This window comes from Phaenicophaeus curvirostris, chromosome 1 (assembly GCF_032191515.1).
Source record: "Phaenicophaeus curvirostris isolate KB17595 chromosome 1, BPBGC_Pcur_1.0, whole genome shotgun sequence".
Classification (NCBI taxonomy): domain Eukaryota; kingdom Metazoa; phylum Chordata; class Aves; order Cuculiformes; family Cuculidae; genus Phaenicophaeus; species Phaenicophaeus curvirostris.
In genome coordinates, this window is record NC_091392.1 from 194,257,939 (window position 1) to 194,277,115 (window position 19,177).

At 44.0% G+C, this 19,177-nt stretch overlaps 1 protein-coding gene across 1 annotated transcript in view; it reads left to right on the plus strand.

Moving 5' to 3' along the window:
• Window positions 1–19,177, plus strand: part of PGM2L1 (phosphoglucomutase 2 like 1) — a 40,328-nt gene continuing 21,151 nt past the window's right edge. Inside the window, exons 1-2 of the mRNA XM_069883340.1 lie at window positions 1–150; window positions 16,528–16,695. Coding sequence (XP_069739441.1) covers window positions 40–150; window positions 16,528–16,695 — 279 coding nt within the window. The 5' untranslated portion in view covers window positions 1–39. The remainder of the gene's footprint in view (window positions 151–16,527; window positions 16,696–19,177) is intronic.

Consider the following 19,177-nt stretch of genomic DNA (forward strand, 5'->3'; position numbering starts at 1 on the left):
CGTCGCCTCCTCCTCCTTCCGTCCCTGCTCCCCGGCACCATGGGCGAGCGCGGAGCCCCCGGGGACGTGAACTCGAACGTGCTCATCTCCCGCAGCACCGGCGACGCGCAGCTCGACAGGGCGGTGTGGCAGTGGCTGAGCTGGGACAAGGTGGGCGCGTGGCGGCGGCCGGACCCCCCTCTCCACCCGCCGGGTCCCCGTGGGAGCCGAGCCCCGAGCCCGTTTCCCACCCCCCCCGGCTCGCTGCGGCAGGTGCCCTCGGAAAAAACAGCGCCCCGGGGCGGGGACGGGCGGGCGAACGGGGCTCCGCCTCGGGTCGCGGCGACGGCGGCTCCTCCGCGGCTGAGATGGAAGCGCGGGGCTGGCGAAGCTGGGTTGTGGAGCGTAGAGTGGGTTGGGGTGGAAGGGACCTTAAAGGTGGTGAATCCCCGGCGTGAGAAGGAGATGGAGCTGTTGGAACGGGTCCAGAGGAGGCTAGGAAGATGATCCGAGGGCTGGAGTACCTCTGCCATGAGGACAGGCTGAGGGAGTTGGGCTTGTTCAGCCTGGAGAAGAGAAGGCTCTGGGGAAACCTTATAGCGACCTTCCAGTACCTGAAGGGGCTGCAGGAAAGCTGGGGAGGGACTGTTCACGAAGGCTTGTGGTGATAGGATGAGGGGGAATGGCTTTAAATTGGAGAGGGGAAGATTTAGACTGGACCCAAGGTGGAATTTCTTCACTACTAGAGCGGTGAGGCACTGGCACAGGTTGTTCGGGGAAGCTGTGGATGCTTCATCCCTGGAGGAGTTCATGGCCAGGTTGGTGGGAGCTTTGAGCAACCTGGTCTACTGGGAGGTGTCCCTGCCCATGTCAGGGGGGTTGGAACTGAATGGATTATCCTATCCATAGGATAGAATGATCCATAGAATGATAGGAATGGTTGGACTCGATGATCCGGTGGGTCTCTTCCAACCTGGTTATTCTATGATTCTGTGATGACCGTTCTATCATTTTTATGATCATCCAGTTCCAACCCCCCAGCCATGAGCAGGGATGCCTCCCACTGGGCCAGGTTGCTCAGAACCTCATCCAGCCTGGCCTTGAACATCTCCAGGGATGGGGCATCCATGGTTTCCCTTGGCAGGAGGGCTGTGCTGTGTTTGAGGAAGGACAGTTTAACGGACTAGCATGCAGTTTGTTGAATGGCACGTTTTTTTTCTTAGCTTCCTGAATTGTAACACCCTCACCAGGGAATAAACAGAATCCTGCCATCCGAGTTCTGTCTTGCTCTTTTTCCATTCAGCTCCAGAGGGATGTCAGGAGGACTGCAGGCTTTGTTTGTTCTGATTAAACCATCCAAGGCAAATTTGGGTCTGTAGTAATAATACAGTATCAGAGCTTATTTTGCTTAGCTTGCTGTTGAAAGTATTTATTTTTTTAAATTTTTTTTCAGCTGATTTGTCCAAATATCATGGCTTATGCTTTTAAAACTATCTTGGAGATGGGAGAGGGTGAAGACTAGTACACCAGTGGTTCAGATTTCTGTCTGTGGCTTCTTTTTTTCCCCCCTTTTTACTTTAATGAGAGTGATTATCAATGTGTTTATACTGTTTACTCTGTGGTTTCCTTCTGTCCCTGTAAGGATCAAAGCAGGAGGCCTACAAGTAAACCCTACCTGATGGCTCTTAGGTGAGCTTTCTCCTACTTGGAAATTTCTGCTTGCTTCTCTCATTTTCACAGGAATTAACACTTGCCATCTGCACATTCTGTGCTCAGAGTTGCTGTTGTGAAAATATGTAGGAATAATGGCATGGGGGGAGGGAAGGAATGGACAAGGGGAAATAACATTCCTGATGACACACTTGATAACCCAGATTGAACCCTAATAAATACGTTTTTGGGTTTTTTTTGTTGTAACTTCTGGTTTAGTGTATAGGAAGCTTTTTTTTAAATGCAGATTAATATATGTTTATCATAAAAATATATAAAGTAGGAAACTTACACTTTTTTAAGTTAAGGGTACTGAGGAAAAATACTTTGATCAAAACCAGCAACAGTGAAATGTTAACTGTTTCTATAGCTTCTTCTAAGGCTGTAATTAACTAATAATGTAGAAGCTGAAGAATCAGTTTGATTGTTCCTGTTTAGCCTTGCTTCCCTAGGTGATAATCATGACCTTTCCTACAAGGCTGCTTCAACTTATTGCTTGGAGAGGTTTCAGAGAAAGCTCCTGTAAATTTTGAAACTGGAGAATCACCTGGAGAAGGAGAACTTTGTTACCTGCAGGGGGGAGGGCTGCACAGCTGGGGGCATGGCTGGTTCTGAAGCATTTGCAGCCCAGTTGCTCTGTAGAGGATGCAAATGAACGAGGTCGTGGGGGACAGGAAGGAAGATCAGGAGAAACCAGCAATAAGGAGGGATTATCTGTCTGATGCTCTTGTATTTCACCACAAACCTAGGAAGCGCCATCTCTGTAGGTTTGTTGCTTATCAAATGGTATGACAAGGAGCTGACTATCTCACCCCTTCCCCACCCCCAATTTACTTGGCTGTAGGGGCTGCCTCTGATCAAGTAAAAAAAAAAAAGTGTGCTGTGTTCACAGCTGCATTTTGCTGTCGGGAGCTTTTGTCCTCTAGCTTAATTGAAATTGGCTTGCTGTAATTAATTCCTTAGAGCTATGCTCCTCATCCTTTTTGATACGCACTAACCTCTTCTAACGCTATAATTGATAATGGGCTGGGGCGTGGGAAACCTGACCATATGATCAACTTTCTGCTTTCCTCCTCTTTCTCATCAGTATTGTGCATCTTCATTAATGCTTCTAGCAACTGGCTTAAATGGAAGCTCACTTGAATAAATCTTCCTCCTTTCCCATTCTTTCTGTAACTTCTACATGTTTATTTTTTAGTTTGAGACAGGCTTGAAGGAACAAGGTACTTGCCTTTTGTTGGGCCCTCATTGGTAAACTATTAGTCAAATAGTAAATTAGTCATTGTTCTATATTTCCACCCTTTAATTCTTCTTCATTCACTCTCTCACTTTCCTGTTACACTTCCACACCTGCCTTGAGTGTCTTAAAGGCGTCTGGCTTGCATATAAAGCTGTGTCAGAGCGCTTTTCTCCTAGAAAACTACTTCTCTTTAGGGCTAATGTTAGATTTTTGAAACTTGGTTATAGCAATGAGTTTGTGTTTGTCTTAAGTGACTTTACCGAATGGCAAGAACATGCTACAGTGGTGTGAAAACGAGATGTGCTCAGTACAGTAGTTGAGTGTTTGTTGTATGGAGCAGCTGAGGAGATTTGAGTGCAAGTCTGAGGTTCAGATACTGGCAGCAGCTGGTGGGAGAGAGCAGTAAGATTAAGATCCTGATCTACTTAATCAAAAACACAGTCACAAAGAAAGATTCACAGCTTTGCCTACAAGTTGCAGTCATTACTAGGTATGCTCTTGCTTTCCCTCAGGAAGTCCTCACACTGTGAAAATGAAGCTTAAGCTCAAGTTGTTGGCTGCTGGCTTAGTAATTAGCCCTAGGATTGCTGACAAAACTCCTGTTCCCTGGGCATGCTCAGTGTAGCGTTGCTTTTCCCATCATCAATAAGGATTTGGGGAGTGTTTGTACACAAACTGTTCCCAGACTCTGGATGTTGTGGTGGAGCGTACCTGGAAGAAGGGGATGTTCTGTTGTTATTACAAAAGCATTCTTGGAACATCACATGGGGTAGAAAAACTTAAATTGATTCTCCAGGAGCTGTTTGTCCAGCCCCTTTCACTGTCCTGTCATTTTATTTTACTAATTTGTGGACTCGCTGTCAGTGCACAAAAGTAGCATGGGTAGCTTCCTACTTACTAACAAGTCTGACTTTTAATATGTGGTTGAAGAGGAAATGGTCTTGGTAATTAGACACTAATAACCTGTTCATGTCATTCTACTTACAGTGTTTTTTCTCATAAGGACTAAGTGAAGTTCTAAGAATAAAAATGGGAAAATGAAGTTTAAGAATTGTCTGTAAAGGCGAAGAGAGATTCTTCAAAATCGTGTGTTGCAAGCTGTAAACTAAAACATGGAAGGTAGAATTGTGAATTATCAAAATAGTTGATTCTAGGTCATCTGGTGCAGAAAACCCATCTTGGTACTATCAAGGCTACCGAGAGGGTGTAAACAATGCGGTGAAATGGGGGAAAGTCTGAAATAACACAAGTGCTGTGCTTTGGTGCCTGTTCTAAGACATTAAACTATATGAAGACCATCGGGTTACTCTTGAAGCTTATACATAATGTCATTTCTCTCTGTATTGGTAAAAAAGCTATTTTGCAGCTTTTGTTGTTGTCTTGAAGGTGGGAGGGGGTGTTGTTCTGTTTATACATTAACTTTCACATATCAGAAATAAGATTTGAGCATTAAGACTTTCTTTGTAACTGCTTTGCATTCATAAATGTAAGTATTGTGTGAAATCTAGGATTTTTTGTATATTTTTATCTGCTACTCTACACTTATTTGGGTAGCTTAATGTTTTAAAAGTGTTCTGAGACATGGATGGTTTCTATTCTGCGTCAGATCATAATGAGAGAATTGCAGAAAGAAGATAGTCTCGCTCTCCTGTGTTGCTCTATTTCCCCCTCACTACCTGCCTGAGCTGGTACAGTATTTGTGCAGTTGAGGGAATGGATCCAGGGTTGTGGTGGAAAAGGGTGTGGATTTGTTATTGATCAGAGTTGCTGCAGCTGCGTGTTTTCCTGTCACAAGAAAGGGGCCAGCACATTCGTGGGAGTGGTCCAGGGAAGAGAATTGTCCTTCAGCAGCAGAGAGCTATAAAGCCTTAGTACAACAAGTTTCAGTCCAGTTTATTTAAATAGGCATGTGGAAATGACTGTAAAAAAAAAAAAAAAAGCAGTTACGTAAGGTTTTCCTTTTTTTTTTTTTTATATTGGTCCACTATAAGGGAGTTGATTTGTCTGCTGGCCTGTGCAGCTTGCTCCAGGGGAGCCCTGCAGCACCCAGCCCTGGTGCCTTCCATTCACCTGGTGTTCTCTGTGCAGCTTGTGGGTTTATTCATATACTTTATATATGTATATTTGTGTGCACACCACATACATGTACACATACACATCTGTAAATGTAAGGAAACAAGGACAGAAGGAAACAACTCCAAGAGGTTACCAAAAAAGCACAGACTGGAAGAACCAGCTAATGGGTTCATGCATCAGAAACCTTGTTTTGAGGAGCTATGTATTTAAGGTGAGTGGTGGGGAGGCTACTCTGTTCACAGCTGTGGAGATTCTCTAGCTGCTGGTAGAGTGATGGAGTGTGATGATGGACGGTGGTGGGGTGGCTAATTGTGGCTGTGGGGGCTTCTGGCTACCTGTAGGACAATGATGGAGTACTGAGGCGGTGAAATACAGAACTTCAAAGGCACATGGAAGACAGGAAGGTGATTCCAGACTGCCAGCATGGTTTCACCAAGGGCAAGTCCTGCATGACCAACGTAATGACCTATGATGGAGTGATTGCATCCGTAGAGAAGGGGAAAGCTACAGATGTCTATCTGGACTTCTGTAAGACCTCTGACATGATCCCCTACAACAGCCTTCTCTAAATTGGAGAGTGATGATTTGATGGGTGGATTGCTCTGTGGGTGAGGAACTGGTTGGATGGTTGCATCCAGAGGATAGTAGTCAACAGCTCACTGTCCAGATGGAGATGGGTGACAAGCGATGTCCCTCAGGGTTCGATACTGGGACCAGCACTGTTTAATATCCTAATCAGTGACGTCGGCAGTGGGATTAAGTGCACCATAGGCAAGTCTGCAGATGACACCAGGCTGTGTGATGCGGTTGACATGCTGGAGGGATGGGATGCCATGCAGAGGAACCTGGACAAGCTTGAGAGATGGGCCTGTGTGAACCTTCAGAGCTTCAGCAAGAACAAGAGCAAGGTCCTGCACCTGGGTCAACGTAATCCCAAGCACTAGTCCTTTCTCCACCCAGACTGTATGGAGAGCAGCCCTGAAGTACTTAGGGGTGCTGGTGGATGAGAAGCTCAACATGAGCTGGCAATGTGCCCTTGCAGCCCAGAAAGCAAACCGTATCCTGGGCTGCATCTAAAGCAGTATGAGCAGCAGGCTGAGGGAGCTGATTCTGCCCCTCTACTCTGCAATGGTAAAACCTCACCTGGAGTACTGGTACTCCAGCTCTGGAGCCCTCAGCAGAAAAAGACATGGACCTGTTGGAGTGAGTCCAGTGGAGACCACAGAAATGATCAGAGGGCTGGAACGCTTCTGTGAGGGAAGACTGAGAGAGCTGGGGTTGTTCAGCCTGGGGAAGAGAAAGCTTTGGGGAGAGCTTATTGCCTTCTTTCAATAATACTAAAGAGAGTTTGTAAGAAAAATGAAGTCAGACTTTCTAGCAGGACCTGTTGATACAGGACAAGGGATTTTAAACTAACAGAGGGGAAGATTCAGACTAGATATGAGGAAGAAATGGTTTATGATGAGGATGGTGAGGCGCTGGCACAGGTTGCCCAGAGAGGTGGTAGGTGCACCTATCCCTGGAGGTGTTCAAGGTCAAGCTGGATGGGGCTTTGAGCAGCCTGGTGTAATGGAAGGGTCCCCCTGATGAGGGATTGGACTGCATGGCCTTAAAGGTCCCTTCCAACCTCAGCCATTCTATGAATCTGTAAAATTATGGAAGAAGAAAGCTTGTCAGGTTGACTGAAGGTAATGCTTCTTATGTTGAAGATTAAATACATGTCCAGTACCAAACCCTGCATCCGTGAGTTGCTGATGGCACTGAGGACATTCCAGTGTGAGCTGCAGGGGCTTCATCTTTCTCTCCCTGATATGAACCAAACATTTTGCCAGTGGCTGACATGTACTACATGCTTCAGTTAGACACTGGAACAAAATACATAAATTACCTTCTATCTCCTTGGTTCACTGCAAAAGTATTACCACCTCTGTAACTCACCGGACCAGAAGAAATAAGCACAAAATTAAACACAGGAGGATCCTTATGAACACCAGTAAACTTAATTTTGTTTTATTTTTTTCACTGTGAGGGTGCCTCAGCACTGTCATGGGTTGCCCAGGGAGGTGGAGTCTCCATCCTTAGAGATACTCAGTAGCTCTCTAGGCACGATCCTAGGCAACTGATTCTCAGCATCCCTTTGTGAGCAGTGGGGTTGGAAAAGATGACCTCTGAAGGTCCTGTTCTGTGAAACAAGTCTTCTTGAACTTATTTATATGTATTGTACAAAATCTTCCACAAAAATGGAAGTAGCAAAATTAATGCCAACAGAAAGATGCTCTATTTCTTACTGGATGCAATCTTGCCATGCCCCTTCAGAAGAGCAGAGAACCATGTGAAATCTGTGAGCTATTTCAGGTTGTTGGGACAGTGCAGCGATGTGACCTGCTTTGCTTGTGACTTCTTCCCGATTTGTACGCTGAGCCACAGAACTAAAGGACTTCAAGCTCTACTAACCGCTTGCTTCTCTTGCCAGTAGTGCTTGGTTTCGTTTTGTCTGTTTTTGAGATGCGACTGTGAGTCTTTAATCAGAGAATTGCTAGTTCGGAGTTTTTTGTAATGCTTCCCTGCAGATAGATTTCCAGGTTTTGGCATTCCTGAAAAGACATGATGGTGTGCCTATGCCTCTCAAGGGTAGTAGCACGTCAGTGGTGCATTCTGCATGTGCTTTCTGCACTACAGTGTGCTCTAGTCTTGCTGTTTGTAGCCTCGTATCCTCCAGAATGAGTGAGCACTATTAATGCTGTGGCTTAGCAGAGCCCATTGTGTACAGGACATGCAGCCTCAGGAACCCATTGCTCTCATTAGGTCAGAGTGGTGGTGTGATGGTTTTGGTAGCGTGAAGGCTGAGTCCTCGGTGCATGGTCTGTATGAGTTAAGGGGAAGGTATGGAGCCTTTGGGGGCAGTATGGGGGGGATGGGTTTTGGTGCATGGAGAAGTACTCCACCGCTCACTCCAAATGGGCAGAATGGATGTAGACTGACTAAAATGTTCTTTCAGCCTGGCTTGCTCCACTCTTACGGGCTCCCTACCAGAAGTGGTTGACTCTTACGGAGGTGTTGTGGCTCTCTGAGGCACCAGGATTTGGGAACAAAACAGAATGAGACAGATATCTTTGACAGAGATGAAGGATATTCTGTAGGGAGTCTTCTACCTCTCAACTATCTACAGCAATACATAGAGGCTCTGATTTGCTCCACTATCACCTTTCCCTCTCCCACTGCAGTAACTAGCCTGAGTAACCGCCTGCTTGCAGTTACCTGACTGGTTTTCACATAATGTTGGTATGATTGCTGATGTGAAAATAAATGTTTCTTGCTTAAGAAGAGAGAATCTACAATTTCTAAAAGATATGATTTCGAGGAGTGTATATAAGGTGGTAGGCTATGCCACAGACAATGCTGAGTTTCTCTGTGTTAGAGGTTCCTACAAATAGATGCTCTGGTGTGTTTGGATCTTATTTAATTTGGGAAAAGCTTAAAACAATTGCTGATTAAAAACCAAAGGCTGGGTCGCAGAGCTTGAGGCACCTAACTTGCAGCTGTCAAATTTGCTGAATTTTGCAAACTTGAGGGTTTTTGTTTTTCCCTTCTTCCAGGCTATATATGCAAAGAGTGTCAGCATAACAAAAAATGACTGCTGTGAGAGTTGTGAACTGGTACGTAGGTTGACAGAGTATTAGCTTTCAAACCTAACTGACAGTAAGTACGCATGCTTAATATGAATGGGAGTAAAAGAACCACTAAGAAATACTTGGGTAATGCCCCTGTAGTTTTAGTTCTGTATTTCTTTTGGATTATGTATCCCGATGAGCTACAAAGGAAAAATGTAATTCTGTCTCACTAGGTGATGGTGCAGTTTGTGGAAAACTGGAGATGAAGAAGCATAACACTGAATTTGGCAGAGAATTTTTTTGTTTACTAATACCTCAAGCCTTTCATAAATGTGTTGATGCTTCAGAGTCTCAACTCCTACAGTGGTCTGCTGTGGGATATGACCCCGCAATGCTGCTCTACATCAAATTCTGGCAATAAATTTGTATTAGTAGTTGTTTAAAGTATATCTTGCATCCCCAGCAGGCTCATCATTTTCTCCCTGCTTAAAAGCCATTGCAACCACTTTAAAATCTAACTCCACAGGACTGCTGATGTAGGTTGTGTGATGTTCTTGATGGAGAGCTGGTCAGAATCAACACAGGTAACTTGCAAAACACTGAGGAGAGGACTCCCTGAATCTAGTTGGTAGAGTATCTTTGAAATGGGATCGGAAAATGTTGCCTGACCTCTGGTTGCTCTTTGCTTCCCACGTATCAAATGGCAAGCCTCAAAGCTATTTAAAAATTAAGAATGCTTCACAAATTTGCATTGGAAAATGATAGATTAATGTCTCTGAGAGCACTCACATCAGGTTTGTAGATGCTGCTGAATTGCGAAGTACGCAGCTGAGGGGAGAGCTACTATTCAGAGGGAAGTAGGCCAGCGGAAGGGACCAGCAGGGACATTAAGAAAATTCAGTGAGGACAGGCTGCACTTGGGAAGGAAAATACCCTCCGGCAGTGCTGGGAGTCTCTGTAGGCAGCAGGTTGAACAGGAGCCAGCAGCTTCCTCTGACAGTGGAGGTGGTTGACAGCATCCTGGGCCATTGTGGGGAAGGAATTATCTCCCTTTACTCAGCACTTGTTAGCCTGCATCCAGATACTACATCTGGTTTGAGGCCTCCAAGTACAGAATAGATATGGGCAAACTGGTGTGCGTTCAACAGAGACCCCAAGAGGGTTGGAATCTGGAACACTTGCCCTGTGAGGTGGGGCTGAGGGAACTGATGCTGTTTCTCCTACTTTTCCTCTACCTGCTGGACCAAGGGGAAAAGAAAAAGGTTGAGAACCACAGTCAGGCCAGTGACCAGCCAGAGGGGCCTTTCTTTCCCCAGCCCTTTTCTGACTGCAGCACTGGGTAACACAAGCCTTTCCTTCCAGGGCACTCCTGACTGCTGTCACCTTATCTGCTGTCTCCTTGCACACTGCTGGGAGTGACCAGGACCCCTTCCACACCCGGAGCAGGAGGAGCAGCATCTGTTGCTTCTCGATTGCCTTCCTCCTGACCCGCACAATGTCTATGTGCGGCTGCCGGGGTGGGGCCCTATCGCGTGGTGGCCGCTTGTCAGATGCATGGGAAGTTTGGCTGGCAGCAGAGGTAGGATGTGGGTCCTCTCACCTCCACCCCAACGCTGCCCTCTTCTCTGCCCTCTTTGCCTTTGGAAGGTTGGCCCCTGTGGTCTTGAAGGACCCTGCTTTCTGCCAGTTGCCTTTCCCACAAGTAAGTAATCCTCTGAAAGCCAGTAGAAACGTGTGGCTCGAGGGCTTTGAAGGGTCTCTGCCTCCTTTGAGGAGAGTCAGTGCTGTTTCTGCCAGACATCCTGCCTGGTGCTGAGCTCAGACCTGTGCACACACATTCCTGTCGCAGCAGGCAGCCCTTGCCAGAGCCCTGGTACTGAAATGGACTCAGCCTCTTGTTTTTCCACCTTTCCTGGGCGCCTTCCAGTGTGAGACAGCAACCGCAGCCTAGTTACTGGGATATTCATAGAATCATCAGGTTGGAAAAGACCCGCTGGATCATCAAGTCCAACCATTCCTATCATCAATCACTAAACCATGCCCCTCAGCGCCTCATCCACCCGTGCCTTAAATACCTCCAGGGAAGGTGACTTGACCACCTCCCTGGGCAGCCTCTTCCAATGACCCTTTCTGTGAAAAATTTTTTCCTAACGTCTAGCCTAAACCTCCCCTGGCGGAGCCTGAGGCCATTCCCTCTTGTCCTGTCCCCTGTCACTTGGGAGAAGAGGCCAGCACCCTTCTCTCCACAACCTCCTTTCAGGTAGTTATAGAGAGCAATGAGGTCACCCCTCAGCCTCCTCTTCTCCAGGCTAAACAACCCCAGCTCTCTCAGCTGCTCCTCGTAAGGCCTGTTCTCCAGCCCCTTCACCAGCTTTGTTGCTCTTCTCTGGACTCGCTCCAGAGCCTCAACATCCTTCTTGTGGTGAGGGGCCCACAACTGAACACAGGATTCAAGGAGCGGTCTCACCAGTGCCGAGTACAGAGGGAGAATAACCTCCCTGGACCTGCTGGTCACGCTGTTTCTGATACAAGCCAAGATGCCATTGGCCTTCTTGGCCACCTGGGCACACTGCTGGCTCATGTTCAGTCACTGTCAACCAACATCCCCAGGTCTTTCTCCTCCAGGCAGCTTTCTAGCCAGCCTCACAGAGCAATGAGGGAGAAACTTGTACCTGGCAGTCAATTCCTGAACCCCTTGGGGTATCCCTGCCACATGGGTCACCAATGTTTCTGGAGTGTCTGGGGACCCTAGGAAAGGCCATGAGTTGTGTTGGTGGGGAAAGGCTGCAGGCACCAAGCTCTCACCATGGCATCTTTGCCCTCGTATCCCACCCTCTGTGCCAGCAGCAGTGATGCTGCACTTCTTGGCATGGTGGCTGGGGTCCTTACCCCAGTCTGTTTCCTGAGCTGCTCCACTGTGAGTGCTCCAGCTGCTCTTCCAGAAAGTCGTGTTGGCCAGCAGTGCAGAGGTTTGACACCTTTGGTGAATGCTGAAAGAAAAGCTATTTTCGTGTTGTTGACATCCACATACTACTTGACTTTAGAAGCAGCTCTAAATTCTGTGGGCTTTTAAAATCACTAATCCATGTTTGGGTTTTTTTTTTTTTTAAGGATATTAGAAATTATATCCAAACAGTGTAGTTGAAGAACTTGTCTTTTGCTTATGCTAAGCTTCTGCGTTGTGATTAATGGAGCTTACTGATGTATTGCTCCAGGCAACAGTTAAGAGCAGACACTTCAGTTGTCTGACTTTGTGCTTATTAACTAATTGAGTTTGGTGCCAACTTCATGCTGCTGCCTTCCTTGGTTTCAGAAGCTTGAGAAATTCTTCTTTAAGCAGTGATGTGTTAACAGTTATTTTTGAATATGTCAGTGAACCACTTAAAGCTGCTAGTAAGCCTGTCACCTCAATGTCTCATAATTGCATCCATAGGTGGGATTGATTCTCTTTCCTTGGAATTTAGAAATGCCCTGGGATGCTGCAGAACTTGGCTAATCTGCTGTAACTTCCTAGTGCCTCTTGCTTCACATGATGGGGAAGTTGGTATTGATGGAGAGGATGACTGTGCAGTGATGCTAATGACTTCAGAAAAAATGCTTTGGATAAAGGCATGCTTCTTCATAAACTTTCTACTCTAATGTTGAAGTTCTTTCTGTGTTTTAATATTACAGCTGTTCTGCTTTGCAAAATGACCCTTCCTAAGAGCTACTGTGAAACTTTTACATGTGTTACTTTATTTCAGAACTGTAAGCAAAACTGAAAAAAACCTGTTTGTCGAGAATTTGCAGTAGGGTTAATTGTCAGCAGTGGAAGCTGGTATTATCTTTTATTCCCACCTGACTGCAGTGCCTTTTGAAATGCACAGTTTAGTATGGGAAATAGTGGGTACCCAAGCAGTATGTTGCAAGAAGCTTAACTGGTCCATAGGCTTTGAAGCTCCTGCTCAGACTAAAACTGAAAAGTAGGGAAACAGCGAAAAGCAGTAAGGATTATGCTGTGGGTGGCTGTGCTGACAGCTGTGTTGACATCAGTCTTCGAATGCTATTGAATCTGTAACCCAGAGCATAAGACAGTGAGCAGATCTTAGGTTTATAACAAATCTTGTAGAATTCCTTCTTTCTGTTGCCCCAGGAGTTCCAGGTCATCTGTGGAAAACTGAGATTTTATTTTTTTTTTCCCCCTTTAGCTCGTGGCTTTTTTTTTCCTTTCTTCTTTTCTGATTGCAGGAAGCTTTATTGAACAGTGTGGCCTATGCAAATTTAAATGTTATTTGGGTGCTATTTTAGTTGACTCATTTTTGTTCCCTAGGAAACAAATAAGGTATTTTCAATCAAAAATGCATGTTAATCTATTTTGTAAGAGAAATGTTTGTGCTATTGTGTCAGGAAAGTCTTGTCTCAGTTTTGCAAAACTCCAGACTGTAAACTACGTCATGTACTATGTGTTATCCTGTTCTTGCAGGAAAGCAATACTACGTATCCTAAAAAGCTATTAGAGACTGTGTAATTTAATAACCTTACTTTAAAGTAAAACTAGTTATTGAATGATAGTGTGAAAATAGGTTTTAATCTGCTCTTGCCTCAGACTCTTTTAAGATTAGTCATTGGTTTTCTGGTTGACTGCCTATGAGAAGCTAAAAGAGGCTTTCACTTCTGGGATTTAATATTTGTTGTGCCCCATTGTTTTTGTTTTATTTTAGGCCTCCTTTTTAGCTGTGTTGTGAGTAATGGTTGCAGAGCTATCCGAGAGCCTGAACAATAATGACTTGCTTTTTTATTTTAAGGCTCAAAGAATTGAAAATGTATTTTAAATTCACATGACTCATCCTGCTGGTGTTAAAGAGCTGTTGTCAAGCTGTGGAAATAGTTTCAGATTTTTCAACAAGTTTTATTGAGTATTTTTTTTCCTATTGGAAGTCCATGCAGCTCATATCACTGTGCTTTTCCCAACATTTTTCAAATCCTCCTGAAAAACCTCTCTGTGCACCCGTGTGGCAGGCACTGCAGGAGCTGAAGCTGGCTGACCTCTATTTTAAATGTCAGGGGTGCTTCACCCTTGCCCTTCAGATTCCATTTGCCTTTTTTAACTCTTCCCTAGCACACTGCTTGAAGCACTGCTGTTTTAGAGAAGCACTTTTGCAGCCTGAGCTGTACTGTTACATGGCTGGAGTCATTGTTCTATATAGCTGTGTATCGATCACCTTCTACACTGCTTGTGTTGTCAGCAAGCCTGGCTGGGTTGTGCTGTGATTATAGGAGCTGTGAAGTTCTTGTCCAAATTGGATGGATGTCAGCCTAGCTGAATTTCTTGATGACCAAATGAATTTATAGAGCCTTCAAAATCCCTGTGTTACAAAATATGGGTACTTATGCATCGACTTCTCTCAAAACAGCATCCTATGAGTGAGTTGCTCGAAGTTACACATGCTATAAAAGGACACACATCAATATTCTTATGTCTTTCATTGTCAAACTGGACTTGCCTTCTCTCACTATCCTTCAAGCATGTCCAGGATAGTGTGGTTAGTATTACCTTGACTGTCTAATTCTAATCATCATAGGTAATTAATGTTCAAGTTTCCCTTTTTTGTCCCATTGTTTCCTAGCCTTAGTATTACTCAGTGGTGCAGAATAACTATAGTATGTGCGGATGTACATTTTATATGCTTGGAAGGTCGTAGCTTTGACAGTAATGCAAGTTTGGGAAGATACTGAATGAACAGAGACTTCAATAATTGGTGTCTCTTACCCACCCTGCTACGTAACACGCTCTGCGCTGTGTAGGATTTACTTTAAAAGATTGGTAGCATTGTAGCATTCCTTGCTGTGAGGTAAATACTCAAATTAAGCCTTGGAGAATGTATAATCACTCCCTCAGCTGAACTAGGAATGGTAGTAGATGTATCTATACATGGAAATGACAAATGCTCGTATTCTTTCATAAATGAAATAACTCTTTGAAATGCAATTAGTTTCAAATCAGAAGAATTGCTTACTACTCTTCTATTTAGCCAAACGTTTAGCTTGCTGGGTGGCCATTTGTTTTAGTCATAGGTTTTAGATAAAAGCATGGGATGAAAATGTTTTGAATGTTATGTCCTGAGTTGTCTGGTATTTATATCCCTTTTCTTGATAAAAAGTTCTCCTGTTTGCATCAGGAACTCACTACTCTAAGAAATACTGGGATTGTCCTTGCGCCTTTTCCTAGATTCCTGTCGTGATCGTGCTGTCCTTATACCTTTTTCTAGGCATCTGCTGACAGTTGCTGTCAGAGTGCTGCTCTGACCTGGTATGGCCTCTTTCAGGTAATGGCAGAGCAGCCAACAAGCAAGTCCGCGCTGCGATACATGCTGTACAAACCTCAGCATGGAACTGCATGGAGCCTTTGGTTGCAATAAGCTGTGCAAGTATAGGTGCAGTGATGTAACAGTCAGCCAACAGTGATTCCAGAAAGGGAAAATGTGTCTGTCTGTTTCATATGAAGCAGAAGACTGTTTATATATTGATGTACATCAGAGTAACTGATTATAAATCAGTATTTTTGTTTTAAATGTTTCTTCTGAGTGGGCTTAGTGGGTGTATATTTGGCTGATTTTGGGGGCAAATCTTAGAATAGTTTGGGTTGGAAGGGACCTTAAAGACCACCTAGTTCCAACCCCCCCACCATGGGCAGGGACATCCCACTAGATCAGGTTACCCAAGCCCCCATCCAACCTGGCCTTGAACACCTCCAGGGGTGGGGCAGCCACAATTTACCTGGGCAACCTGTACCAGTGCCTCACCACTCTCATAGTAAAGAAATTCCTCCTTATGTCTAATCTAAATTTGCCCCTCTCCAGTTTATAGTCATTGTCCCTAGTCCTATCACTCCAAGCCTTTGTGAACAGTCCCTCCCCAGCTTTCCCATAGCCCCTTCAGGTACTGGAAGGTTGCTATAAGATCTCCTTGGTGCCTTCTCTTCTCCAGGCTGAACAAGCCCAAACCCTCTCAACCTGTCCTCACATGGGAGGTGCTTCAGTGCTCTGATCATCTAGCAACTGATAGCAGCTGCTGTCTTTGTGTTCTCTAAGACCAGCAATAAAGTTATGTTTCACTACTGTGAGTACTGCTTTTGGGAGTAGAATTTTTTTCTCTTCTGAAAGATGTGAGCTCTTAAAGATACGTCCAGTGACTTCTTTGAAGAATTCTTTGTTTAGTGCCTGTATCACATACTGTGTGTAAAATGCTTTCTCCTGAACTTCTAAGTAATTGGAAAAGTTTGGTTTTAATTGTCTGGGTTTTACTGATGCAATTCTTGAGACCCTTCTAAATAAAGTTAAAAATCTGGGTTTGGAGCGTAGTGAAAGCGGCTGCTCTGGTGATGCGTGTGATACCTTCAGGGGTAGACATTTTTTTCAACCTGCTCATATCTAGTGCATATATTGAGAAGGGAAAGTGTCAAAAATGACTGGGATTTTCTGACATAGACCTATCTTTATTTGAGAGTTTGTGGTAAATAGCTCTGACTCTCACTAACGATTCATGTAAGAAAATACTGCTTTGAAGTTAGGATTTTTGTAGTCTTTCAGCAGCACAGATGGAGAATTCGTTTTTGCTACCCTCCTTGAATAAACCTGTTCTGCGGTCTGTGCTCCTCATTTACAGGCTTCACATAGCTGGAAGGTGTATTAATGACTGGGTAAACACATCAACAAGACCTCTTGAATCTTTTTTTTTTTATAAATAAGGATGATACAGGAAAGAGAATACAATAGCAATGATAGTTATAACAAAGGCTAGTTTGTGCAGATAGGCATTTTGTAGGATAGAAAGAACTTGTTGCACTGCAGAACTAGGAATTATCTAAAACCAGTGAGGGTATAGTTCAGATCCTGATTTCAAGAGCTAAATGAAGACAATCTTCTCTTGCAGAACCAGAAAACAAAAGAACAGATCGAAAGCTTGTTACAGAACGGAAATCATAGTGAGTTACGGGATCGTCTCTGCTGCAGGCTGACCTTTGGGACTGCCGGGCTTCGCTCTGCAATGGGAGCAGGCTTTTGCTACATTAATGATCTTACAGTGATCCAGTCAACACAGGTAAGCTGAGTAGTTGCATGTGAGAGAACTGAATGGTTTCACAGCAAATGTTTGGGTCAGGTAATGTACTGCTGAAATACAAGCTGAGGGTGTAACACAGCAGCTGCTCAACAATAGAGTGATAGCATGAAATGCATAGTGCTGGAAGGAGTAACTTGAACAGGTTTAATTGGGTATCCTAGGAGGCAAGTGTTAATAGCTTCCACTGGAATTTAGCCAGTAGTTAACATCCACTATACAACTCTGAAGCGGGAATTCAGAATCATAGAATGGTTTGGGTTGGAAAGGACCTTAAAGATCATCTAGTTCCACCCTCCCTGCCATCGGCAAGGACGCCTCCCGCTAGATCAGGCTGCCCAAGGCCCCATCCAACCTGTCCTTGAACACCTTCAGGGATGGGGCATCCACAACTTCCCTGGGCAATGTGTGCCAGGGCCTCACCACCCACACGGTAGGAAATTTTAGTATTTGTCAAAAACTAAACAAAGAACAATAAAGCTCAAAAAGCAAAACCATCCCCAGCAAAACGAGCCTTTTCTTTGATTTTCAGAGTTGTGAATAATTATGCGAAGCTATCATGTTTTATATCAAAATGAACAGGAAGTAAGAGAAGGAAGCAAGTGTAGACTCGCTGTGAAAAACACCGGTATTGTAAATGGTTTAACTTCTGGGGAATCCTTCCAGTAACACTTATAGTGCTTAGTAAACTAAGATGTAATATTTGTGTATTTGGGTTAGATATATCATTATAGAATTAGTTGCTAGAAAACATCGTAGACAGATTTATCTTTTTGAAGACTAGTTCTTTGGAGTTTGTAGTAGGGTGTTTTGGGATTGACTTCTTTGAGTATAGATAGAGACATCTTGGAACTTAAATGTAGCTATTGTCTGTCATATTGATAGTTGAATACTAATGTTGTTGGAAAGGGTCTGATGGGGTGGGTCTGCACATGGGGTAAAACTTTTAGCCAGAGAGGCTTTAGTCCTAATTTTCAGCTCCTCTGCTGGAGATCAAGGCTCTGCTGCTGGTGACACTTGATATTCGTTTAGAACGGCACAAAAGCTGCTATGTGGAGTTCAGGAGCTGGGTAGGGGTTGCCATGGTGTCACGGATGATACCAATGCTGTGATGGGAAAGGCTGATGGCAGAGACTCCTCACTTCTGATGTATTGTTTTCCTTGAACCGTGTTTTAAGTTTTCTTGACTAGCATTTTAAGTTGATTGACAACCAGAAATACAATTTTCTGGACTTTTCTTCAGTGTTTTTTACCTTCCTTTTTTCCTCTGTTGGTTTTGGTCTTACATGCCAGAAGAGGGCTGGAAAATGATCAGATTCTTCTCAGTTTCCTTATTTGATTCTCTTTCAAGCAATGTTAATGAGTTTTATGTGTGGTGATTGTCTAAATAAATCAACCTGTTGATTTATATAGAGCTTAAGCATCTGTGCTTTTCTTTAAGGTGCTGTTCTGTTGAGGGCAGATAATATATTCTTTCCCAAAGAACTTTGTCCTTTGTCTCATTTTGCTCTCCACCTTTTTGATAAACACCTTGGGAAGGAATAGTTGGTAATTGATTTAGTTTTTTATTGAACTCATCTGCTACAAATGCTACAATGGTATGAACAAAACTTATTGGTGGTCTTCACTGATCCACTGGGGAGGAGCTGAAAAGAGTAAGAAAAACAATAGTTTAAAGCCTAATAGTTTGTTGCCAGTGGTGGAATTGTTAAGAGTAGTGAAGTCGCCTTAAACAAGTCCAGTTTTCTTTGAAGAAGAGTAAATATCTTGATAATGCAGAGGAAGTTCATAATAGTCACTTTACTTTTTGGCCTGCGGAGCCTGAATTCCTAGTTGTTCACGCTCTGAGTGCCTGAATGTTGCATGCTGCCTTTGTTTCCAGTCTTGTGAAAGCATGACTGGGCTTGGATCGGCTGCCTGATACACATTCTTGGCAGGAAGCGAAGAGTTTAATTTTGATCAGCAGAGAATGTGTTTGCAAGTTCAGTTTTGTAGGCATCACTGTTTTCTGAAAGTCAGAAACTGGGTTGTATTCATTTGCTCCCGCTGGGAGCTTCTATTTTTAGTTGTTTATTAAAGCCATATTTCACGTTAGAGAAGGCAATTGCTGGGAAGCAGATTAAAGCTTCTTTCTGAAGTAAACTGTATTGGATTTAACCTCTTTGAGCACTCTTGTTTCAGAAGCTAATGACGTTAACAGTTTTGCTGAAGCTAATCTGTGAACAGGCAACCCTGTCTCTGTACATTTGTCTGTATTTTGTCCTTACCTGCTACAGGAAAAAAGACCATTCAAAAAAACTTCATTGTAATTATTTCCTTCAATTAAACATTAGCAAGTTACATACTTAAATGCATGCTGTGTTTTTCATTTGTGTGACTATGTGAATGTAATAAATCAGATCCAGAAAGGTATGCAACATCCAGAAGCTGCTTTTGACTCCTCTGAAAATTGTAAGTGTCTACT